This window comes from Loxodonta africana, chromosome X, assembly GCF_030014295.1.
Source record: "Loxodonta africana isolate mLoxAfr1 chromosome X, mLoxAfr1.hap2, whole genome shotgun sequence".
Classification (NCBI taxonomy): domain Eukaryota; kingdom Metazoa; phylum Chordata; class Mammalia; order Proboscidea; family Elephantidae; genus Loxodonta; species Loxodonta africana.
In genome coordinates this window covers 34,039,216-34,066,084 of record NC_087369.1, presented here as the reverse complement: position 1 = coordinate 34,066,084, position 26,869 = coordinate 34,039,216, and the positions used below count along the sequence as shown (strand labels likewise).

At 45.8% G+C, this 26,869-nt stretch overlaps 1 protein-coding gene across 1 annotated transcript; it reads right to left on the bottom strand.

Annotated features, from left to right (window-relative positions):
* Positions 1 to 5,265: 5,265 nt before the first annotated feature.
* Positions 5,266 to 6,394, bottom strand: LOC100657393 (melanoma-associated antigen B1-like). Its single transcript, XM_003420200.4, has one exon. The coding sequence runs from the start codon at positions 6,368 to 6,370 to the stop codon at positions 5,348 to 5,350; it is 1,023 nt and encodes a 340-aa protein (XP_003420248.3). The 5' UTR covers positions 6,371 to 6,394; the 3' UTR covers positions 5,266 to 5,347.
* Positions 6,395 to 26,869: the final 20,475 nt, after the last annotated feature.

Below are 26,869 nucleotides of genomic sequence, written 5' to 3'. Positions count from 1 at the left end.
AAATCCTAGCTAGAGCAATAAGGAAAGAAAGGGAAATAGAGGGTATCCACATTGGAAAGAAAGAAGTAAAACTATCCTTTGCACGTGACATGATCCTATACATAGAAAATCCCAGAGACTCCACAAGAAAGTTACTGGCACTAATGGAAAAAAAAAGGATTCAGCAAAATGGCAGGGTACAAGATGAATACACAAAAATCAGTTGGGTTTCTCTACACTATCAAGGAGGACTTGGAAAAGAAAATCAGCAAAACAATATCATTTATAATAGCCTGCAAAAGGGTAAAATACCTAGAAATAAGCCTAACCAGGGACATAAAAGCCTTATAAACAAGGAAAATGATAGAACACTACTGCAAGAAACTAAAAGAGATCTATATAAATGGAAAACACAATCCCAACAACATTCTTTAATGAAACGGTAAAACTAATCTCGAACTCTATATGGAAAGGAAGGAGGCCCTGAATAGTTACATCAATATTGAAGAAGAAGAACAAAGTAGGAGGCCTCACACTTCCCAATTTCAAAACTTGCTATACAGCCACAGTAATCAAAACAGCCTGGTACTGGTTCAATGACAGACACATAGACCAATGGAATAGAATTGAGAACCCAGAAGTAAATCCATGCATCTGTGGGCAGCTGGTCTTCCACAAAGGGTCAAAGTCCATTCAATGGGGAAGAAACAGTCTCTAACAAATGGTGCTGGCAAAACCGGATATCCATATGCAGAAAAATGAAACAGGATCCATACCTCACACCATGCACAAAAACCAACTCAAAATGAATCAAAGGCCTAAATGTTAAAGGTAAAATTATAATGTTCCTGAATGATAACATAGGGTCAAAAGTAGGGGACCTAATTTTCAGCATAAATAGTCTATCAAACAAAACTAAAAATGCACAAATGGCAGAAGATGAATTAGATAACTGGGATCTCCTAAAAATTAAATACTTATGTTCATCAAGTGAGTAAAAACAGAACCTACAGACTGGGAAAAAATCTGTGTCAATGACATATCTGATAAGGGTCTAATCTCTAAAATAAACAGAAAACTTGAACAACTCAACAATGAAAAGGCAAACAATTTAATCAAAAAACGGGCAAATGACATGATCAGACACTTCACCAAAGAGGACATTCAGGCGGCCAACAAATACATGAAAAAATGCTCTTGATAGTTAGCCATTAGAGAGATGCAGATCAAAACTACAATAACATACAAGCTCATCCCTGCAAAAATGGCAATGATGAAAAAACAACAAATGCTGGTGAGGTGGTGAGGAGATTAGAACTCTTATATGTTGCTGGTTGGATAGTAACATGTTACAACCAGTATGGAAAACAATGCAGAGAGACCTCAAAAAGCTAGAAATAGAAATACCTTATGATCCAGCAATCCCACTCCTAGGTATATATCTTAGAGATATAAGAGCAGTAGCATGAAGAGACATACGCACACCTAAGTTCATTGCAGCTATTCACAATAGCACAAAGATGGACACAACTTAAGTGCCCACCAGCGAAGGAATGGATAAACAAATTGTGGTACATACATACAATGGAGTACTATGCAACTGTAAAGAATAGTGTGGAGTCCAAAAAACATCTTATAACATGAATGAATCAGGAAGACATTATGCTGAGTGAAATAAGTCAATCACTATGGTCCCATTATTATAAAAAGTCAAGAATAGATATACAGACGGAAAGCAAAGTTCTTTGATGGTCACCAGGGATGGGAGGGAGAGAGAAGGGAAACCACTTTCTCGATAGTAGACATGTGTTGCTTTTGATGATGGCAAAGGCAACCCCAAATATGACTGAAGTCAGCACAACCTGACCAAAGCAAATAAAGACACTAAGAAGTACAAGAGAAAAAGGGACAATTCTGGTAAATACTATAACATATTTGTTGGCAAAGAATATTGAATATACCACCGACTGCCAGAAGAATGAACAACTCTTGTCTTGGAAGAAGTACAGCCAGAATGCTCCTTCAAAGTAAAGATGGTGATATTTTGTCTCACATACTTTGGACATATTATCAGCAGGGACCAGTCCCTGGGGAAGGACATCATGCAGAGAGGGTCAGCAAAAGAGAGCAAGACCTTCAACGAGATGGACTGATGTAGTAACTGCAACCATGGGCTTGACCATAGCAACGATTGTGGGGATGGTGTGGTACCGGGCAGTGTTTCATTCTGTTGTACATAGGGTCAGTATGAGTCAGAACTGACTTGACGGCACCTAACAACAAGAACTATAACATATACAATTTTGCAAAAACAGTAAAAAAAAAAATGTGTGTGGTTACATAGGTAGATATGGATGCATATATGTTTATAGGAAGGCATAGCCAAGTGATTTTATGTGCATGTATAGGTATATCTGTGGGCATATATATATATACATGTTTGTGTGCACTGCATGTATATCCACATATATAACAAAACACATAGGGGGCACAGTTACGGAGGCTTCCTAGACATAGCCAAAAAACTCTCAGGATTGGCCTACTGCGTTGAAAGGCTTGGGACCATAGTCTCGGGGGACAACTTAGTCAATTGGCATAACACAGTTCACAAAGATAATGTTCTACATCCTAGTTTGGTGAATAGTATCTGGGGTTTCAAAAGCTTGCTAGTGGCCATCTAAGATATAACTATTGGTCTCTATTGATTTGGAGCAAAAGAGAATGAAGGAAATCAAAGGCTCAAAGAAGAAACTAGTCCACACCCACATGAACCACAGACTCTTCTATCCTGAGACCAGAAGAACTAGATGGTGCCTGGCTACCAGTACCGACCCATTCTGACCAGGGACACAATATAAGGTCCAGGATAGAAGGTGAGAAAAATGTAGAACAAAACTCAAATTCCTAAAAGAGGACAGACCTACTGGACCGATAGAGACTAGAGGAACCCCGGAGACTATTTCCCTAAGATACCCTTTGAACTTGGAATTGAAGGTATTTGTGTAGGCCACCTTTTAGCCAAATAATAGATTGGCTTATAAAATAAACGATATCCTCCATGAGTAATGTACTCCCTTAAACAATTAATTGTATGGGATCAAACGGTCAACATTTACCCAAAAGCAAAGATGTGAAGGAAAGGAGGAGAAGGGAAGCTAGATCAATGAAAACAGAACAAACAGAATGGAAATAATGAGAATGCTGACACATTGTAAATATTGTAACCAATGCCAAGGAACAATTTGCATAAAAATTGTTAAAGGGAAACCTCATTGCTGTGTAAACTTTTACCTAAAACACAACAAAATATTATTAAAAAACATAGCAACTCTTGGGCAGAGTGAGCTCTCAAGGAACCTTGGAACTAGGGGAAGTAGAATGCTAGGTAAATTAACCAATTCTGTTTGCCCACATTTTCACCTGCCTTCTTTACACTTGCTTTTAGTATGTTGGTCACAATGTCATTCTTTTTATGACCTGAAATACATTTTGGAGTAGTGAGAAGAAAAGAGAATTAATAGACACAAGGTCTGCCTCAGGTTGGGAGGAGGAAGAGTGCGGGCGCTAGAATTCAGAACAGGTATATGGTCCAGCTATTACTTACCAGCCATGCGTACTCACGAGCCTCAGGCTCTTCATCTGTCAAGTGGGTTTGATAAATCCTGACTCCTGGGACTGTTCGAACGTGTGTAATGCATGTAAAGCACCTGGCACAGAGCCTGGCATGTTTTGGGTCTCTAAAGAATGGCAGTTATTACTATGATTATTTGGACCCCAGATGATACCATCCACTTCTCTGGGATTTTTTTTTTTTTTTAATCCAGGATGTGTCAGCAAATATGCAGGGCTTTAGGATAAAGAAAACCAAATCAGCCAAAATGCTGCTTAGGAAAGAAAACTAGGCAATATTTTACATTAGGGAATATGTTATTTAATGTGTGTGGGGGGGGGGGTAGAATTCCCCATTTGGAACACAAAGCTCCTAGAAGTATTATTAAGGACCAACAACTTCCCCCTCCCAGCTGACCTTTCATCTAAGTCACCCTTGTTTTCATTGATATCACCACCACCAAAAACCTAGTCTTCACTTGGAGTTTGCCAAACCACACTCAGGATAACCTAATTCGAATGTCTTTTGATTGGAGTGGGATCCGCCTCCCCCAGCCCAAAGGCAAAGAGTACCAGAATAGTGGCTTCTTGACATCTCACCTCAAGAGCGTATCGCCTTTATTTTTCTCTCAGGAACTCCATGGACACGCTGTGCATAACACACCTAGTCAGTGCATGTATCCAAGGCACTGGGACAAGAGCACAGGGTACTTTCCAGTCCTGATCCAGGACAGGATTCCTCTCTGGTTTACCCACAATCCCAGAGTCACTGTGAAGAGCTGTTCTCCATTCCAGGCTCAGCCTCTCCATGCTGAGACACATCATAGGAGTGTCTGGTCCCGCGCACCCCTCCCACAGCCTCATCTAGACTCCCCCCCACCTCACCCACCCCCTTACCCCCCACCTTCCTCCAACCCACACAGCCTAACTTAAAATAACCTCCCACTCAGGTATTGGAGTGTCCCAAAGCCCCAAACCGCCCTGCCTCAGAGTGTTTACAGTAGACTACTCTCATCTGAAACCTCCCTGCTCCTCACCCCTTCTTAGTATTTGCCCTTTCGGTCTTAGAGAATATCTCACCCTTTTCCTTAATATGATAGCTGCATCTGGATGCTAAACATCCATGGGCAGGACTGCAGCTTCTTTATCTTAGCATTCCCATGATTAGAGCAGGGCCTCTCAAAGACCCAATGCTCAGTTAATAATTGGAAAGAAATGAGTCAGCAAACAAGGGTTTAATTTATTACAATTTAATTTCATTGATATTCTCAAATAAGCAGAGGAACTCCAGATATATGCGTTTGAATTTTACAAATAGAATGGCAGAAATGAATAAGGTAAAACAAGAGTTAACCATGTTTTATTTTGCAATATCAACTATTTCATTGTGAGGTTCATTCACATTTCCAAGAAAACCCCAAATGCAACGTTCTGGATCCCCAAATAAAGATTCAAGGTTTTTCAAATGTTTTAAGAAAGACACCAAACCTCTTACTCCTAAACCTTATATAAAGACAAATAAATGTGTAATCTAGGTCAAATATAAGTTAGATTCTAAAGGTAAATAAACAATCTATTAAATAGAACAAAATCTTAAAAACATCAAAAGGAAAAAGATAAATCTCTAAGTTACTGACATACAACAGAGACAAAAAGAAGATACGTATTAGGATTCCTCCAGCCCAACCTTAGCCTACCACTACTTAGAAATCTGACTTTTATTTTGAACCACAAAGTGAATCATCTGCCTTAGACTTGACTAGGGGTGGGAAGAGGTGCTGGATGTGGCTCTGGAATGTGCACTGGCCCTTGCAGCCCTGGCTGCAGCTCGGGCTCGGGCTCTCCTTTCCTCATCTCTCAAAGCCTCTTCATACTGCAAAGGGAAGGCACTGGGGACTGTATCATTGACCTTGGCCACAAATTCCAGCACCTTCATCTTGCTGGTTTCAGCATGGGCTCTGGGACCCCACAGGAATTCATAGCGTGGAGGATCACTGTTGGGTACCTGCCGGTACTCCAGGTACTTTTCCTGCACCAAATCTTTGGTGATGAGCTTCCTGGGCTCCCCATAGATTAAGTGCCTCCTCCCATCATAGACCCCCAAAATATTCAGGAATTCCCAGATCTCCTCCTCAGTGGCCCGGTTGCCCTTCATGAAGATCACGCCCAGAAGAGGCATCAGGAGCCCATTCTTCGGAAACTCGCCACCATCATTCATAGCGTTTTCGTTGGTGATGTGTAGTTTGCTGACAAGGGCATAGGTTTGACTGCTGGGATCCACTTCCTTCAGGTCAAGGCCAAAGACCAGCTCCACCCGTTCAGCTGCTCTCCTCAGGATCTCAGGGAAGTGCTGCTTGTACTTTTTGCCGATACTTTTCATCATCTCTGTCTTCGTAAGGGATTCTTTCATTCTATACTTGTGCAGCAGGAACTGCATCAACATACCCGCCTGCCTTGATAAGGGATCTTTCTGAGGCCTCTCAGTGGGGCCTGGGGCCTCAGAGGAACCTGGACCTCCCTCATCTTGGCCCTCGGCCCCTCCAGCAGCTCCTGTGCCCGAAGCACCTGCAGCAGCAGTGGTGGTGGGCGGGATGCTCTGAGGCCCCTGGGAAACGCCAGCAGCAGGGGAGCTCGGGGGAGACTCCCCAAAAGGAGGAGAGGAAGAGGAGGGGGACTCTTCCTCTGCTGCAGTGGCCTGAGCACCCTGGACACTGTGGGCGTCACCTCGGGCCTGGCGACGTTTCTCACGGGCACGGAGCTTACTCTTCTGACCGCGAGGCATGATGACTCTGGTTAAGGACAGCAGACAGGAGTGTGCAAGGAGGGCAGGTGACGCGGGCCCACTGGAGGAGGGAGGCTGAGAGGGTGTGCACCCCTGCAGCAGGGAGATGCTATCCTAGCTTTAACAATGGCTGCCTCTGCAGTTTTCCTTGAAGACACTACTCTAGGAACCCACAAGGCTCCTGTTCTCTTGGTCAGCCTGTCCTGAGCACCCTGTGGAGGAAGTTAGGGTGAGAATTAGGGTGCAGGCTGCCAGCCTTGCCTGGGGTTGACTGTGCTGACAGCAGGGGCCGGCAAGATTTAGGATTCCTCTCTTTACTAACTTGAGTCCGCCTGAAAGCTCGAGTGGACTTTAACGCCCAGACTAAGGCCATCGCCTCCCTAGAGGGGAGGCAGGGCTCAGCATATCTGTCTACCTTGCCAGGAGGATCCCAGAGCTGGGAGCAGGGATGGGTTGTGGGCGGGCCCCTCTTTAGAGGGGAGGCCTCCTTATTAGCACTAAGGGTCCTTGCCTCACCACCAGTTAGGATCTAGGCCTCCTTCCTCTTCAGAACTGGGACCAACCAATTAAACAAAAGCTCCTCCCTCCCTGTGACCTTCCAGGCAAAAATGAGGGGCGCCTCAGTGTGACAGTTACTACGGGGCTCCCAGGGCTGATCGCAGGGGCAACGCTCTTGTAGGGTCACCTCTGTTAGAAGGATGTCCCTCATTAGCACCAAGGGTCCTCACCTAAACACGTGTTAGGGCCTCGGTTCCCTACCTCTACGAAGTGGGCCACCTCCATAGGCCAAAGCCCTCACCTCCCCAAGCCCTCCCAAGTGGAAGTGGGAGGCTCCTCAACTTGAAGCTCTGGCAGGGACCTCCCAGGGCTGACAGGGGCGGGACTATGTGGGGCCTACATGGTTCTGAGTTAGGTGGTCCCCTCCGTCCACGTTCAGGGTCCTCACCTGGACTCCTGACCAGCCCTGGGTCTCCGCTCTCGTCGGTGATGGGCCTGCCCCTCGGACCAGAGGCCGCGCCTTTCCAGCACTTAGGAGATGGCAGTCAGAGTACGTCACATCCGGTCAAGGCGGTTGGGGGGGGCCTCCGTGGGCCAAGGCTGTTGGGGGGCCTCCGACAGCCGACAGCACGGGCGGGGCTCATGGGCTCCACTGTTTAGTGCTCACTGAGGGTCTTCACCTTCATACCTGTCAGGTCTTGGGATTCCTGCCTATACAGACCTGAGTCACAGGCTTAGAACCAGACCCCCTCGCCTAGCAGAGACCCTAGAGGGGGCAGTTAGGGCGTGCCTCTTGCTACCCCTGCCTGGAGTCTCACAAAAGCGCCGGCTGCGTCAGCGCCCTGAGAAGACGCTCTTTGGGGGGTAGGTCCCCCCTTTAGCACTAAGGGTCCACACCTTACTCAAGTTAGGCACAAGACTCCGTCCTCTGCACAACGGGGGGCCGCCCCTTGGGACCAAGGCCTTCCCTTCCTGACACCCTTAGTGCTGAAAATAGGGGACACTTCAGGCTGATAGCTGCCTGGTGCTTTCCAGGATCAAAACAGGGGCTAAGCTCTATAGGGGTCTTTCTGTTGTTGGGGGTCCTCTCAAAACACACAGGGTCTTCACTTTGACTCCTGTTGCGTCCTAGGTCTATTCCCGCTCGAGAATCAGGGGTGCTCTCCCTCCCACCCCCCATTAGACCAAAGCCCTTGCCACACAGAAACCCTACAGGAGGAAATAAAGGGGCGCCTCAGACTGGCAGCTTTGCCAGGACCTCACAGAGCTGTGAACAGGGGTGGGACTCTGTGAGGAGCCTTTTGTTTTGGGGATCCCTTCATAACAGGAAGGATCCTTATCCTGCCTCCTACTAGGGCCTAGGTGTCCTCCCTCTGCAGAAAAAAAAAAAGACCTGAGACAATTTCTGCATAGCCATTTCTGGGAAGGAAATGAGGGTACTGCTTAGCCTGACAACTCTGAGCTTTGTATCCCAGCTCAACAGCAGGGGAAGGGACTTCGTGGGGCCTTCTCTGTTCCGGGGTGGATGGTTCTCTCATTTCTCAGTCAGGGTCCTCACCGTGACACCAGATCAGTTCTGAGAATCTACCCTCTACTTACCTGAAGATCCTCTCTGATCAAGGTCCACACCTTCATGGCACCATGATTTGGAATCCGGGTGATGCATATCTCCCCACAGCTCTTCAGGACTTTGAAGGAGTGACAGCAGAGATGAGTGTCTATGGGACACCACTATCCTGTCTGGGTCCTTCCATCATCCTCATTCAGGATCATCAGCTTGATGTCTATCAGAGACTGAGACTCCTGCATCTACTGACTTGAGGTGTCCTTCTTAGACCCAGGCTCTCAAGTCCCTGAGAGCTGTAAAGGATAAGTGAGGGGATGCTCAGCCTGACAGCCCTGCCTGGGGCTTTCTAGGTTTGAGTGCAGGTGCCAGTCGGTCTCTGGGTGAGCCCTATATTCTGGGGTGTTCATCTTCCCAGTCCTCACTCATGGATGTCCTGATCTTGGTTTCTGTGTCTTGGACTAAAGGCTTCCCAGGAAATGTCACATCCCTCCAAGTCTTGAGTCATTTGCCTCCTGGAAACCTTGCAGAGAATGGGTCCCTGTCCGAGAGCGATGTAAGATGGGGACGCTTCAGCTCAAGACAAGGGGCCCAGGTCAGGTGGTGGGCTGCCAGAGAAAATACACCGGGATCTAGTCCATCACTTCATCAGCCAGACTTGGCATCTGTTTTTTTTTTTTTTCACAACCAATTCTATCCATTTTTTTTATTGTGCTTTAAGTGAAAGTTTACAATTCAAGTGAGTTTCTCATACGAAAACTTTTACACACATTGTTATGTGACCCCTAGTTGCTGTCCCTATAATGTGACAGCACACTCCTCCTCTCCACCCTTTCCTGTGTCCATTCAACCAGCTCCTATCCCTTTTTTCCTTTTCATCTCACCTCCGGACAGGAGCTATACATTTACTGTTGTGTAGCTACTTGAACCAAGAAGCACACTCTTCACGAGTATTGTTTTATGTTTTATAGGTCAGTCTAATCTTTGTCTGAAGAGTGGGCTTTGGGAATGGTTTTAGTTCTGGCATCTATTTTGACTTCTGTCCTAAAAGGTTTACTTTCTACAGCAAAGGAGCTGTCCAGGATGATTTGTGAGCCTCTATCTTTTGAGGTTATCTGAGATAGCATAAGTAAATGATCATGCTCTCAGTGAGAATTATCTCTTTATCTCATTTATTCATGTTGTAGGGGAAAAAATCACAAAGTTTAGTTAAGCAGAAAAAAAAAAAAAAGCTTTATTCGGCATACATTCAAAAAGGAAGGCAAAAGTGGGAAGCGGACAAGCATGCTCCAGAGCCATTTCCGCCCGAGTCCAAGGAAATATTACAGAATAAGCAAGAATGGGAAAACAAACAAGCATGCTGCCACAGCCATGTCTGTCCAAGTCCAAGGAAGGTTACAGAGTCATCAGTATATATTAGCATTACAAATGGGCAAAACCACTGAAAGCTTCACGTTTTCACAGATTGGCTAGAAACTGTGATCTTACAGTTTGAATTGTCTTTCTTAAGGATCATAGGTGCAGGTTTCAGTAACGATAGTCAGGAGGGTCTTCACTGGTCCAACAAATTTTCTATTCACTAAATGCTAATAGAAAAATGATAAGAGTGGAAAGTCTTTTGTGTTCTGGCTTATGGGAAAGGTTCCCTAAAATATATTTTTCTTCCCTAAAAGATAATTTCTAAGATTGTCCCATCTATTGTCTTAATTTCAGGGCCCAGTTGATGTGTCCTTCTGAGTCTTTGTGGGCCCAGCTCCATCTGGGTCACATTCTTAAAGACAGGAATGATGATTCTAATATTATTTTCTAAATCGTCATACCACTCATTCATTTTAGTATTCTCATGGTTCTGCCTGTGTATTCCAACTCAGTGCTTTGAGCATAAAGATATTCTTTTTATCACCTGAGAGACATTCTGTAGTGGTGAGGACAGTGAATTAAGAAACACAAGGTAAGCCTCTGGCTGGGAGGAGTGGAACACTGTGTGCTCCAGAGAGATTCAGACCAGGGTTCTAGTCCAGCTCTATTATGTACTAGACTTGTGAACTCGCACACATAAGCAAACTTTCTGAGCCTAAAGTTCTTCGTTTGTGAAGTGGATTTGATAAGTCCTGTCTTCTAGGATGGTTGAAATTCATGTAATATATGTAAAGTACCTGGCACAGTGCCTGGCACTTTTTGAGACTTTAAAGAATGGCAGGTATTACTATCATTATTTTGACCCTGTAACCTGTCGCTATGAATGCCAGTAAATTTCCAGTAGTCCTTAAACTAGCCCAAGTCAGAGTTGGCCCATCCCGCATGCGCAGAAGGGCCAGCTGTGACCGCTAAGTGACCCCAGCAGAGGACCCAGCAACAGGTGGAATGAATCAGAAGAAAAATCATCACCCGGACCCTATTCCAAAGCCAGAAATCTGACAGGAACCACGTCACTTCCTGTTTCCTGGCCACCTTCTAGAATTTTTCTGTCCCCGGTATGCCTGCACAGTTGCCATCTTGCTGCCCAAATCACAAGTAAGCCCTGCTTCCCTGTAGCTCTAGGAATCAGATCTGAGAAATTTCTTCCTGGCTCCTTGCTCTGTGCATTGCAATAAAATTCTTTTCTCTTTCTCAAAGACCAGTGCCGAAGTTATTGGCAAGTCTGAAAGTGCTGGACAGGGATCCACCTTCCTGGGTTAAGTAACAATTTTGGAGCCCGATGATGTCTGGAGCCCAGCAGCCCCTCAACCGTGAGCTGAACGTCCACTGGCCCTCAGCAACCATCGAACCCCTTGTATGGGAGGATCCTATGGGTCTCCTAACTGTCACCGAGGCAGCAACCGGCCCGAGGCACTTTTGCTTTGAGAATTAGAAACTAACTCAGGAATGGACGTACACTAGGTAAGTCCCCTCGGAATTTCTCTTGTTAAGTGTTTAAGTGCTTGGAATTGGAGGTATCAGGAGGTATCTGGAGGATGGAAGTAGGACTAAGACAACCTCCTTAGGGGGGACTGAAGCGCTACTAAGATCATCCTTGTACTCCACAACCCCACTCGGTTCTTGTTCTGACTGAGTGTGTGTGTGTGAGTGAAAAATGAGAGACTCCTGGCGCTCTTTGTTTTTTTAATGTGCATTCTAATTACTGTTTGGGGTCCCTTAATTATGCTACCACCTTACAGTTAGATCTGTTTTACAAATGAGATGAAATCCCCTAAGTACAAATCTTTATGTCTCTCTGGCAAAATAAAAACCTACAAAAAACAGTGTAAGCTAATGGTGAAGGGGAGAAAGCCCCACCTGGAGAGGTCCGGGGCTAAAGGCAGGCCACTTAAAAGGGATGACTGAGAAGGCAGAGCCAAGATGGCGGAATAGACAGATGGCTTCTGGCCAGCCCTCTTTACAACAAAGACCCAAAAAATTAAGTGAAATGAGTGTATTTATGATAAGCTAGGAGCCCTGAGCATCAAAGGCACGCTTAGAAAATGAACAGAGGGGCGGGGTCGGGGAAGAGATGGTTCAGAAGCAGAGGGGAGTTACCGGACCTGAATCGTGGGGAGCACTTAGGCACCATACCCAGAGTGGCGGTGGCAGGCTGGTACTAGCATTTGGCAACACTTTCCTCAGGGAGAAGCAGCCAGCACACAGCCTACTCACACCTCTGGAACCAGAGAAGAACCGCGCTCTCCGGAAAAGCTAAGTACTTTTGTATATTTTAACACACCCCCACCCGCCCCCAAGCTGCCTTCAGCAGCTGAATTCCCTGGGCCTGAGATAGGCCCTGTTGAATACCTAGAGCCATCCTCCCGGCCTTGCAGAAGGAAGAAATTTGCAATTGGGGTAAAAGATAATTTGCCAGCTCCACTCACCAGGGGAGCTCAGGACAGAAGCAGCTCCTGTCCAGGCATAAACAGTCTGTGGACTTTGAGTACCTTTCCCCTCTGCATGGACCTGTGCACGCCTATTTCAGGAGAATAGGCCCTTGTTGGCAGACTCCAACTGTTTCAGCTGTGTGGTGGAGAGGTGGGTATCTAATGTTTGACATGGCTTTGCCTATAAAACAGGGTCCTCACCTACCCACATGAGGGGCCTAAGGACTGGTGGCTCCACTCAGGTCATCCAGCCACCTGTGAGAGGGGTCCAAGGATAACTGGTACCTCGCATTTCTTACAACCAAAAACATTGGGTGCCCATGGTCCGTCTGCAGAACCCACCCACCTGAATGCTCTAGGGAACAGGGATGCACTTTCCTCAGAGACACATGGGGGACGATTCTCAGCCCCCTGCCTTGTTCAGAACATGACCCCCTGCTGCAACCAGATACCAGTACCTATGCTAATCACCCCTGCCCCTCTGAGACTGCAGGAGAGAGCCTGTACCACACACTTGATGATCAACTACCTTGAAACCTGAGATGAATTCATACAAGAAAACTGAATGGAATCCTAGACTTATATACCTGATAACAGCTAACGCCATTTGGGGATTGGACGTCAGAGCTCCAAAGGTGAAAATAATCAAGCTAGCTCACTCAAGCAACTCATTTGGGCATATCAAAACAAAATAAAGCAAGAAACTATCACAGTAAGCAAACATAAAATAAACTAATACAATAACTTATAGATGGCTCAGAGACAACAATCAGTATCAAGCCACATAAAGAAACAGACCATGATCACCTCAACTAGCTCTCAAAACAAAGAATCAAGGGATCTTTTAGATGAAAGTGCCTTCTTCGAATTACCAGAGGCAGAAGACAAAAGATCAATACACAGAACCCTTCAAGACATCAGGAAGGAAATGAGGCAATATGCAGAACAAGCCAAGGAACACACACATAAAACAAATGAAGAAATTAAAGAGATTATTCACGAACACAATGAAAAATTTAATAAGCTGGAAAAATCCATAGACAGATGGCAATCAGAAATTCAGAAGTTTAATAATAAAATTACAGAAGTAGACAACTCAATAGAAAGTCAGAGGAGCACAACTGAGCAAGTGGAAGGCAGAATTTCTGAACTTAAAGATAAATCACTTGGCACTAATGTACTTCAAGAAAAATCAGATAAAAGAAATTAAAAAAATGAAGAAACCTTAAGAATCATGTGGGACTATATCAAGAGAAATAACCTACGAGTGACTGGAGCCCCAGAACAGGGAGGGATAACAGAAAATACAGAGAGAATTGTTGAAGATTTCTTGGCAGAAACATCCCTGATATCATGAAAGATGAAAAGATATCTATCCAAGACGCTCATCAAACTCCACATAAGGTAGATGTTAAAAAAAAGTCACCAAGACATATTATAATCACACTTGCCAAAACCAAAGATAAAGAGAAAATTTTAGGAGCAGCTAGGGATAAACAAAAAGTCACCTACAAAGGAGAGACAAAAAGAATAAGCTTGGACTACTTGACAGAAACCATGCAGGCAAGAAGGCAATGGGATGACTTATATAAAAAATTGAAGGGAAAAAATTGCCTGCCAAGAATCATATATCCAGCAAAACGGTCTCTTAAATATGAAGGTGAAATTCGGGCATTTCCAGATAAACAGAAGTTTAGGGAATTCGTAGAAACCAAACCAAAACTACAAGAAATACTAAAGGGAGTTTTTGGTTAGGTAATCAATAATATCAGGTATCGACCCAAGACTAGAACACTGGGCAGAGCAATCAGAAGTCAACCCAGACAGGGAAATAAAAAAAAAAAAACCAAGCAAGATTTGAAAAAAAAAACCCTTAAGACATGGTAACAACGATGTTATTATGTAAAAGAAGACAACATTAAAACAATAAAGAGAGACTGAGAAATGTAGTCATAGATCTTCCATATGGTGAAGAAGATACGGCCATACAAAGAAATAAAAGTTAGGTTTAAATTTAGAAAAATAGGGTAAATAATAAGGTAACCACAAAGGAGACAAACTATCCTGCTCATCAAAATAAAATACAAGAAAAAAATAGAGACTCAGCAGAAACAAAATCCACAACAACGAATATGAGGGAAGGACAATATATAAAGAAAATCTACTCAGCACATAAAATTAAGTGGGAAAAAGAAACTGTCAACAACACACACAAAAAGACATCAAAATGATAGCACTAAATTCATACCCACCCAGTGCCATTGAGTCGATTCCAACTCATAGCGACCCTATAGGACAGGGTAGAACTGCCCCACAGAGTTTCCAATTATGAATAGGTATAAAAAAAAAACAAATTCATACCTATCCATAATTATGCTAAATGTAAATGGACTAAATGCACCAATAAAGAGACAGAGAGTGGCAGAATGGCTTAAAAAACATGATCCGTCTATATGCTGCATACAAGGGACACACCTTAGACTTAGAGACACAAACAAATTAAAACTCAAACGATGGAAAAAATACATCAAGCAAAAGCAAACCAAACCATACCCACTGCTGTCAAGTAGATTCCAACTCACAGCGACCCTGTAGGACAGAGTACAACTGCCCCATAGGGTTTCCAAGGAGCGCCTGGTGAATTTGAACTGCCAACCTCTTGGTTAATAGCTGTAGCACTTAACCACTATGCCACCAGGGTTTCCATATCGAGCAAACAACAATCAAAAAAGAGCATTTACAGTAGCCCCCAGGAAGATAAAATACTTAGGAATAAATCTTACCAGACATGTACAAGACTTATACAAAGAAAACTACAAAACATTTCTGCAAGAAACCAAGAGAGACCTACATAAGTGGAAAAACATACCTTGCTCATGGATAGGAAGACTTAACATCAAAAAAATATCTATTCTACCAAAAGCAATCTATAGATTTAATGCAATTCTGATCCAGATTCCAACGACATTCTTTAATGACATAGAGAAACAAATCACAAACTTCATATGGAAGGGAAAGAGGCCCTGGATAAGGAAAGCATTACTGAAAAAGAAGAAAAAAGTGGGAGGCTTCACTCTACCTGATTTTAGAACCTATTATACTGCCACAGTAGTCAAAAAAGCCTGGTACTGGTACAACAACAGATACATAGACCAATGGAACAGAATTGAGAATCCAGACATAAATCCATCCACATATGAGCAGTCAATATTTAACAAAGGCCCCAAAACAGTTAAATGGGAAAAAGACAGTCTTTTAAACAAACGGTGCTGGCATAACTGGATATCCATCTACAAAAAAATGAAACGACCCATACCTCACTCCAGGCACAAAAACGAGCTCAAAATGGATCAAAGACCTAAATATAAAATCTAAAACGATAAGATCATGGAAGAAAAATAGGGACAACGATAGGAGCCCTAATACATGAGATAAACAGTATACAAACCATTACTAACAATGCAGAAGAGAAACTGGATAACTGGGACCTCCTAAAAATCAAACACCTATGCTCATGCAAAGACTTCACCAAAAGAGTAAAAAGACTACCTACAGACTGGGAAAAAGTTTGTAGCTATGACATTTCTGATCAGCGCCTGATCTCTAAAATCTACATGATACTGCAAAAACTCAACTACAAAAAGATAACCCAATTAAAAGATGGGCAAAAGATATGAACAGACACTTCACTAAAGAAGATATTGAGGTAGCTAACAGATACATGAGGAAATGTTCATGATCAGTAGCCATTAGAGAAATGCAAATCAAAACTACAATGAGATTTCATCTCACTTCAACAAGGCTGGCATTAAACCAAAATACACAAAAGAATAAATGTTGGAGAGGCTGTGGAGAGATTGGAACACTTATACACTGCTGGTGGGAGTGTAAAATGGTACAACCACTTTGGAAATTGATTTGGCGCTTCCTTAAAAAGCTAGAAGTAGAATTACCATAAGATCCAGCAATCCCACTCCTTGGAATATATCCTAGAGAGATAGGAATCTTTACAGGAACAGAGATATGAACACCTATGTTCATTGCAGCACTGTTTACAATAGCAAAAATATGGAAGCAACCAAGGTGCCCATCAAGAGATGAATGGATAAATTATGGTATATTCACATAATGGAATACCCTGTATCGATAAAGAACAGTGATGAATCTGTGAAACATTTCATAACATGGAGGAATCTGGAAGACATTACGCTGAGTGAAATTAGTCAATTGCAAAAGGACAAATATTGTTTAAGACCCCTATTATAAGAACTCCAGAAATAGTTTAAACAGAGAAGAAAATATTTTTTGATGGTTACGAGAGAGGGGAGGGAGGCAGGGTGGGAGGGGGTGTTCACTAATTAATAGATAAGAACTACTTTAGGTGACAGGAAAGACAACACACAATACACAATACAGTCGAGGTTAGCATAACTGGACTAAACCAAAAGCAATGAAGTTTCCTGAATAAACTGAATGCTTCGAAGGCCAACGTACCAGGGGCAGTGGTTTACGGACCATGGTTTCAGGGGACATCTAAGTCAATTGGTGTCTGGGTCTTAAATGGTAGCAAGTGGCCATCAAAGAAGCATCAATTGGTCTCAACCCACTTGGACCAAAGGAGAATGAAGAACACCAACGACACAAGTAATTACGAGCCCAAGAGACAGAAAGGGCCACATAAACCAGAGACGACATCAGCCTGTGGCCAGAAGAACTAGATGGTGCCCGGCTACAACCAATGACTGCCCTGACAGGGAACACAACAGAGAGCCCCTGAGGGAGCAGGAGAGCAGTGGGATGCAGACCCCAAATTCTCATAAAAAGACCAGACTTAATGGTCTGACCGAGACTAGAAGGACCCCGGTGGTCATGGCCCCCAGACCTTCTGTTGGCCCAGGACAGAAACCGTTCCCAAAGCCAACTCTTCAGACATGGATTGGACTGGACAATGGGTTGGAGAGGGATGCTGGTGAGGAGTGAGCTTCTTGGATCAGGTGGACACTTGAGACTATGTTGGCATCTCCTGCCTGGAGGGGAGATGAGAGGGTAGAGGGGGTTGAAGCTGGTGAAAAGGACACAAAAAAAGAGAGTGGAGGGAGGGAGTGGGCTTTCTCATTAGGGGGAGAGCAATTGGGAGTATGTAACAAGTTGTATATAAGTTTTTGTGTGAGAGACTGACTTGATTTGTAAACTTTCACTTAAAGCACAATAAAAATTAAAAAAAAAAAAGGACAACTAACCTCATGATCATGAGCAAATGGAAAATATATACACCATGTAACCCAGAAAAGTAACTTTTGGAAGTCTATCTTTCTTTCACAGTAAAAGCCCCAGTCTTTAGGGGGGGAAGAAGAGGGGGGATGACTGATAGGGGGCCAGGGTCTTCCAGTTCAATGCAGCCAGAGACCCAAAGGGAAATGCATATGAATGGAAAGATTCCAACTCAGAGCAACCCTATAGGACAGGGTAGGACTGCCCCATAGGGTTTCCAAGGAGCAGCTGGTGGATTTGAACTGCTGACCTTTTGGTTAGCAGCCATGATTTTTAACGACTGAGCCACCAGGGCTCCAGTTTACAGAAGACTAAGCTCGAATGTCTTAAAAGGATTGTGTTTAGGTTTATACATTTATCTGAATGTACTATGGATATTGAATGTTTCTCCTACCTAATGTAAAGCAGACTTAAATGTATGCTAGAAATGAACACTGAGTATTAGAGACTACAGAGCATGTAACTCCGCCTTGGATGTGCTAACAGGGGAACCAGGATTTGCCCAGGGGAAACACAGGCTCATTGTTTATAGAGTGGGGGCTTAGGTCGACCACCTGAGCCGCCCTGAGATTTGCATTTATCCATACCCCTTCCGCCTGGAGGTGTAGGCCTGGGAGCGTTACTCCTTTGGTGGAACCCTCCGCCACTCCTCCGGAAAATTGCTCCCAGGCCTCCTGAGTCAGAGACTTCCGGTCCTGCCTAGGGAATAGTCTCTCCAGCACACACCCGTAGTGGGGTGCACTGTGGCCAGGGACCCAGCCAGATTTCCTCAAGGCAATTTCCACTGCGATACATGTCTGCCGGACTGGATCACAACGGCCAGCCTAGAGGGTTTATGTCGGTCCATACACCGTTCTCCACCTAACTCCAGAGGAACAGAAGATGGTCTCAGAAATGACACGCCAACAAGCTGACAGGTTGCATAACCTCAACCTGCAAAATGGCGTTAGACTCCCAGCAGCCCAGGCTGTATGTGCCGCAGATATCAGCTGGGGGCAGGAGAGCTGGAACATGATACAAATTGTTTGACAGCAAGGGACCCCAAAACAGGAGAGCCTTAGAAAAGTTCAGGATGTACAACAAGGCCCCAAGGAAAATCCCTCCAGCTTCCTAGGAAGCATACTGGAATTTACTGACATAAACCCTGAAGACCCAGAGAATGCCTGGTTCCTAAATAATGAGTTTCATCACCCAAGGGCGCCTGCGACATCAGGTGGAAACTTCAAAAGTTAGAAGGAGGTCTAGGACTGACTACTTCACAACTTGTTGAGATTGCCTTTAAGGTCTTCAATAATTGGGACCAGGTACAAGGAAAAAGGCCACGCTCCTGGTAGCAGCTCTCGGAGGTTACCTTCCACCCAGGCAGACCTCATGTTGAATAAGTCCTCGGCCCCGAAAGGACCAGTGGTTGACCCAAGGCCACCTAAGCCCCAGACAGTGTGCCTACTGCAAATAGAAAGGCCACTGGATATGAGAGTGCCTCTGGTGGCCAGCCCGGCCCAAGCAGAAAACCCGCAACAGTTTCTGCCCCTGTCAGCCGATGACTTGGACTGATGGGGCCCTGGGGCTCCCCTGCAACCCACAGGGAACCCCAGGTTGCAATAACAGTGGGAGGATAACTTAATGACACAACAGACCAGAGAACTAGAAAACATGGCCTCTGCTGCTGTCCCAGGCACACAGGGGATTCTCCAGCCACCACAGGCAGGAACAAGTCTGCAGTCCCAGCCGTCAGCCAGCTTCATTGGCAGGATGGAGAGTTGCCAAACACAGGCAGAAGTGCCACACACAGCTTCAGGGCCTGGTGAGACGGTCACCATCCTTAACTTGTCCCACGCCCTGTCAGGGTTGTGACAGTAAAAAGCATCTTGCTGGTGGGACTGGAGGAAAGAAAGCCTACTAGAGATGCCTTTTTGGAGTAATGTACTACATATGGTCAACAGAGGTGGCAGGTATACACTGCCCCGGGTTCCAGAAGGGAGAGTCTCACACAATTAAATGATCAGGCAGCCAAACAAGCTGCTAGAACAAAACCCCCGCCACTTGCTTTGCTTTAATTCCTAATCTTCAGCTACCAGAAAACCCCCAGTGCACTGAATGTGATACAAACAGAACTTGTGAATGGGGCTTTGACCTTGAACAGAGCAGAAGACAGGTAGCTGTAGATTTTCCAAGGAGAGGTGTTAATACCAGAACACCTGATGCACCCGATAATAAAGCTAGCCCATGAGAGCACACATTACGGTCCACATGCTGTGTTTCACTGGCTAGCCAAACTGGTTAAAGGGCCTAATCTACAAAAGGCTCAACAATGCATCACCTGTGTGAAGAACAAGCCAAAACAGGCCCACCACGTCCTATACCTGGGGTACATGCTGGCGGGACTGGACCCGGTGAAGACTGGCAAGTGGACTTAACAGTTATGCCAGTGGCTCCAGGAGGTCTCAAGTATCTTTTAGTGTTTGTAGATACCCCCTTAGCTTATGGGTAGAACCCTTCCCCACTGAACGGAAAAGGCATCCGAGGTAAGCAAGGCTCTCCTCAGTGAAATGATTCCTGGATTTGGCCTACCTTATTCAACTCAAAGTGATAATAGAGGAGCCTTTGTATCCAAAGTCAGGACATTTATGAGTTTGGTGGGAGCTACATGCTCCCTGGAGACCACTATTGTTACTACTACTGCCATGACTGGGTGCTTAAAAGGTCTAATTAGAAACCTAAGCTAGTGTGGGCAATGTGGATGAATACTTGTATTCTAAGAGACCAGTCTGCCCTGGATCAAGCTGCTACATTGTCCTGTTGAGAGCCCGGGTGGCCCCTAGAAGCTGGCTTCAACTGAATCCTTATGAAATGTCGTATGGGAGACCTCTCCTTAAGGCAGCCTGGGGATGTAGTGCTCCAGATGACCCTTAAGTAGTCCAGGAACTTGGTGTTTCCGGGTATCTTAGGTAAAGGCTCTACTTCAGTCTCCTGGGCCGGGGGTGAGGACAACTTGCATTTCAGTGGTTACTGGGGTGTGTTCTGCTTATACAGGGCAATTTCCTTCACTTCTCCTAGCACCTAAGCAACATTTATTGGCCATTCTCTTTGCCCTCCTAAATCTTAGGGATGGAGCAAGGCAGCAGAAGCTGGTGAGTAGCAGCGGTGCCCAGAAGTTGGAGGCCATCAGCAGGTATACAGTGTTTACCGGGAGGTTGTTTTAATTAGATTGAAGGGAAAAACCTCTCTGAGTGTATGAAAGGGCCTGGCAGCAGGACAAAGTCAATAAAGTTTCTGGTGGCAGTATAGTAGAAGGGTCCTGGAGACCAGCTGACTGGGTTCAAATCTCGGCTCTGCTAGTTTTTGGTTTGGGGTCAAGGGACTTCACTTCCAAGTGGCTAAGATAAACTGAAAACCACTTAGACATTTATATTTTTGTGAGTTTGGTGGGGAAGGTAAGGGGAAGACTTAACCTCTCCTTTTCTACCTTCTAAGTCTTCTTTGCCTTCTTCCTCCAGGAGATACTCATTCTTTGCCTCTTCCTAGGTCCCTAAAGCTCCACCCCATGTCAGCAGGAAGTAGACAGATGAGTAGCCGACTCTTATCCCTTAAGGTTAAGGAATTGCTACATCTTAAGGGGAGATTGTAACCTGGCTCTATGAATGCCAGTAAATTTCCATTAGTCCTTAAACTAGTCCCAGTCAGATTTGGCCCACCCAGCATGTGCAGAAGGGCCAGGCATGACCTAACTGATCACAAGAGGGGACACAGCAACAGGTGGAATGAATCAGAGGAGAAATCAACACGTGGACCCTATTGCAAAGCAAGAGGTCTGACAAGAACTGCATCACCTCCTGTTTCCTGGCCACCTTCTAGAATTTTCCCTCTCCAGAACACTTGTGTGTCCGCCATCTTGCTGCCCAAGTCACATGTAAGTTCTGCTTCCCTGTAGCTCGGGGAATCGAATCTGAGGAACTTCTTCCCGGCTCCTTGCTCTGGGCATTGCAATAAAGTTACTTTCTTTCTCAAAGACTGGCATCCAGATTATTGGCAAGTCTGAGTATGTCCCACAAGGACCCACTTTCCCGGGTTCAGTAATAACCCCAGAGGGCCACCCAGCCCTGTAGGATTTTTTTTTTTATATAAATATCTGGGAGATGTCAGAGAAAACATAGCACTCTTGGACAAAGAAAGTCAGATCAGCCAAAATGCTGCTTAACAAGGAAAACTCAGATTTCACCATTAGACAATATTTTACATTTTGGGTATGAGGATGTCTTTCCCAGCTGGATACAATTGAAAGCCCTGAGAAATTGTTCCTAAAGTTAGTCCCTTCCTTCCTTCCAAGCTGTCTTTCTAACCTCAGACAAACAAACAGACAGCTGCCATTGAGTTGATTCCAACTCACAGCAACCCAGTAGGACAGAGTAGAACTGACCCACAAGAGTGTTCTCGGCAGTGGCCGTTATGGAAGCAGATCACCAGGTCTTTCTCCCACTTAACTGTGGAGCTACCAGGGCTTCTTACCCAAAATCTAGACCTCATTTAGAGTTTGCCAGCTTGCACACAAAATAACCTAATTTGAATGCCCTTCTATTTGAGAGTACTTTGGCTCCCCCAGACCAGGGCCAAGTGATAGTCCAGAGGCTGCTGAGCATCCCACCTCAAGGGAGTGTCGCCCTTATTTCTCAGGAAGTCCCTGGACACGCTGTGCATAACACACCTACTTAGCGCGTGTATCCAGGTGAACTTGGACAAGAGCACAGCACACCTTCCAGTTCTGCTCCAGGAGGGGATTTCTCTCTGGTTTACCCACAATCCCAGAGTCACTGTGAAGAGCTGGTTTTCATTCCAGGCTCAGCCTCTCTATGCTAAGACCCATCATGGGAGTGTCTGGCCCTGTGCACCACTCCCACCTTAAAGCCTAACTTAACCTTACACTGAGGCCTCAGGGCATTTACACCTTACTGCTCGCATCTGAAAGTCCCATCTTTTTACTTATCCTTTAGTTCATAGAGATGGTATCTCACCCTCTTCTTTATATGATAGCTGCTCTTACTATAAAATATGTGGGCAGTGGCTGAGATTTCATTATTTTGGAATTCCAGTAGTATCAAGGTTCTTTCCAGGAGCACATGCTCAATTAATGTTTGGAGAATAAAAGAGCACATAGGTGAGAAGACAAATAATAAATTCAATAGATTGAATTTCATAAGCAAATCCTTGTATATATCACACAGTCTAACCAAAAAAAAGTGAATCATCTGCCTCAGACTTGACTAAGGGTGGGAAGAGCTGCTGGACATGGCTCTGGAATGTGCATTGGCCCTTGCAGCCCTGGCTGCTGCTCTGGCTCGAGCTCTCCTTTCCCCATCTCTCAAAGCGTCTTTGTAGTGCAATGGGAAAGCACTGGGGGCTGGATCACATACTGTGGCCAAAAATTCCAGGACTTTCATCTTGCTGGTTTCAGCAGCATGGGCTCTGGGACCCCACAGGGATTCATAGCATGGAGGATCACTGTTGGGCACCTGCCGGTAATCCAGGTACTTTTCCTGCACCAAATCTTTGGTGAGGAGTTTCCAGGGCTCCCCATAGATGAAGCGCCTCTTCCCATCATAGATCCCCTGCACATTCAGCAATTCCCAGATCTCTTCCTCAGTGGCTCGGTTGCCATTCATGTAGATCACACCCAGGAGAGGCATCAGGAGCCCATTCTTAGGAAAGCCCCTTTCCCATTAGCTCTTGTACACGAAGCAGCAGCAGCGTTGGTGGATGGGGCTCTCTGAGGCCCCTGGGGAATGTGAGCAGCAGGGGAGCTACAGGGAGACCCCCCCAAAAGGAGGAGAGGATGAGGATGGGGACCCTTTCTCCTCTGCTGCAGTGTCCTGAACACCCTTGAAACCATGCACATCACCTTGGGCCTGGCAACGTTTGTCACAGGCGCGGAGCTTACTCTTCTTACCACGTGGTCTGATGACTCTGCTCAAGGACAGCAGGCAGGAGTGTGGAAGGAGGGCAGGTGATGTGTGCCCACTGGAGGAGGGAGGCTGAGAGGGTGTGCACCCCTTCAGCAGAGAGATGCGTCTTTGGCTTTAACAACGACTGCCTCTGCAGTTTTTCCTGGAGGGGACTGCTCTAGGAACCCACAAGGCTGTCCTGAAACCTCGTGGGGGAATTTGGGGTGAGGCTTAAGCTGCAGCCTGGCAGCCCTGCCTGGGGCTTGCTGCAGTGACAGCAAAAGCTGGCAGTGGGCTCCTCTGTACTGGGGTCAAGGGGTCTTCTCAGTCCACTTTCATAGAAATCATATCAACAGTTGCCAGGGCTTGGGCCCCTTCCCTTTGTTACTCTGAACTTGACACACCAGAGCCCCCGGGACACTCTAGAAGGAAGGGAAGGGGCAGCCCATCCACCATCCCTGGCAGAGTGTAGACCCCCAGTCCTGACAGTGCAGTGGGGCCCTTTCTATCCTGGGATCTTTGGAGGGCTCAGTCCTCATGCAGGGTCCTCACTTGCCTCCATGTAGGGGCTGGGACTCCTTCCCTCTGCAGACCAGTGGCTGTACCTACAGACAAAGAATCTCCCCTGATAGTACACCCTGGGCCTACAAGGGCTGAAAGCAGGGGCAGGGCTAGGCTCTGCCTTGTTCCCTCCATTTAGGGGTGGATGGATCCCTCAGTTCCCACTCAGAGTCCTCACTTTGACGCCAGGCAGGGCATGGGGCCCTTCTCTCTCTTATGCTGAGTCTTGAGTCTTACCTCCTCATCGTAAGGCCTGCATATCCCTGACACCCATTAGTGGTAGTGATGATCATTCTATCTGGCCACACCTGGCCACACCATGGTCTCCCAAAGTGAATTCAGTGGTAGCAGGTTCAGGCTCTGTGGTGGGGGGTCACCACTTGGGGTCCTTGCTTCAGGTCCTAAATCTGACTCCTGGGAGGCCTTAGATTCCTCCCTCTGCTGAACTGAAACCACCCTCTTCAGGTCTAAACTCTCACTTCTCTGATATCCCTGAGGAGGAACCGTGGGCCATATCTGCCTGAGGCTTCCCAGGGTTGACAACAGGGAGGAATTCTGTGGGGCTCCGTGGATATGTTGTGGATGCTCCCAATACACGTCAGGGTCCTCACCTTGACTCCTGACATAACCTGGAAATCCACTGTCTTCTGACCTGAGTCTGCCAGCGTCTGACCGAGGTCTTCACATTCCTAAGACCTCTGAAGTAGAGGTTAGGTTGAACCGAATGTAGCCATGGCTGTTTGGGGCTTCTGAGGGCTGGCAGCACAGGCAGGATCTTGTGGGCCCCACCGGGTAGGTGCTTCCATTATTCCTCATTCATACTCCTCACTTTCTGTTAGAGGCTGGGACTGCTCACACTTCCAATCTGAGGTCATCCTCTTTATGCCAAGACTCACAAGTCCCTGAGAACACTGAAGAGTAAGTGAGGGGGCTGCTCAATCTGATAGCCCTGTCTGGCATGTTGGGGTACCCAGTCCTCACTTATGGCTGTCATCTTGACTCCTGTTTTTAGATTAACATCTTCCTGGGAAATGCCACATCCCTGCAAACTCTTGAGCAGTTTCCCTACTGTACACCTTGCAGGGAATGGGTCCCTGTCCCGGAGCGATGTGGGATGGGGGCGCTGCAGCACAAGACAAGGGGCCCAGGACAGGTGGTGGGCTGCCAGAGAAAATACACAGTGATCTAGTCCATGACTTCATCAGCCAGACCTGGCAGCTGTTTTGACTTGTGTCCCAAAAGGTTTACTTTCTAAAGGAAAGGGGCTGTCCAAGACAACCTTGCATAATATGTAGGTGATCGTAATGTCCCCATATATTATCATCTTTACTCATTTGTTTTTTATGCTTGTTAGTGTGGCTCTGTATTCCAACCCAGTACACCGGGCACACAATTTCTTTCTTTCTGCCTTGAGATACATTTTGGAGTAGTGAGCTGTGAAGTGATTTAAGAGACACAGATCTGCCTCAGGCTGGAGTTGTGGAACAGTCTGGGCTGCAGAGTGATTCCGACCAGGGGTCTAGTGCAGCCCTGTCACTGACCAGCGTGTGAAAATGAGAAAAGAGCAAGTTCTCCATCGACAACTAAGGCTGAGAACCGTAGCTTGTAAAACCGTCGGGATGCACCTGGTACGGGGCCTGGCGTGTTCTGGGTCTTTAAAGAATGGCAGTAATTATACTAGGATTACTTGTACCCCAGATGATACCACCCACCTCTCTGGGATTTTTTTCTTATTTAAATCCAGGATGTGTCAGTGAATATGTAGTGCCCTAGGAAAACGACAACCAAATCAGCCAAAATGCTCATTAGGGAATATGTTATTTTATGTGTGTGTGGGCTAGACTTTCCCACTTGGGTGGAACACAAAGCTCCTAGAATTATTGTCAAGGACAACCATTCATTCTCCCAGCTGCCCTTCCAAGTGACCTGTTTTCACTGATATCACCACCACCAAAAATCTAGTTTTTGCTTGGAGTTTGCCAAAGACACTCAGGATAACCTCATTCGAATGTCTGTTGAATGCAGTGGGCTCTGGCTCCCCCAGCCTAAGACAAAGTGCCAGAACAGTGGCTTCTTGACATCTCACCTCAAGGGAATATCACCCTACTTCTCAGAATCTTCCTAGAAATAATGTGCGTAACACACCCAGTCAGTGCACGTGTTCAAGTGCACCAGGACAAGAGCACAGGACGCCTTTCAGTCCTGCCCCTGGTGAGGATTTCTCTCTGGTTTACCCACAATCCCAGGGTATCTGTGAAGAGCTGGTTTTCATTCCATGCTCAGCCTTTCGGTGCTGAGACATATCATGGGTTTTTGTCTGGCCCTGTGCTCCCCTGCGGAAAGTCTTTTAGTCCAGCCCTCATCCCCTCACTCCCCCACCCCATGCAACCTAACTTAACCTGACCGCCACTAAGGGATCAAAGTGTTCCAAAGCTGCAAACTGCCCTGCCTCAGGGCATTTACACTAGAGGGCTCTCATCCCAAACCACCCCCCTTCTCACTCTTTTCACTTGTCTTTTAGGTCTTAGAGTACATCACCATCTTCCTTACGTGATGGCTGCTTCTAGACCATAAACTTCTATGGCAGTGGTTAGGGCTTGTTTTCTTTCTTTTTTTTTTAAAACATTCCCAGCATTAGCACTGCATCTTCCAAAGAGCACATGCTCAATTAATCTTGGAGGCATAAGTGAGCAGGTGAATAAACTAACAAACAAACAGAAAAATAAACCCATTACCGATGGGTCGATTCCAACTCATAGTGACCCTAAGGACAGAGTAGAGCTGCCCCATAGGGTTTGCAAGGAGTGGCTGGTGGATTCAG

What these genes read in the sequence shown, in the direction of transcription:
- LOC100657393 (XM_003420200.4), bottom strand. Translation starts at nt 6,370, where the DNA reads ATGCCTCGCGGTCAGAAGAGTAAGCTCCGTGCCCGTGAGAAACGTCGC.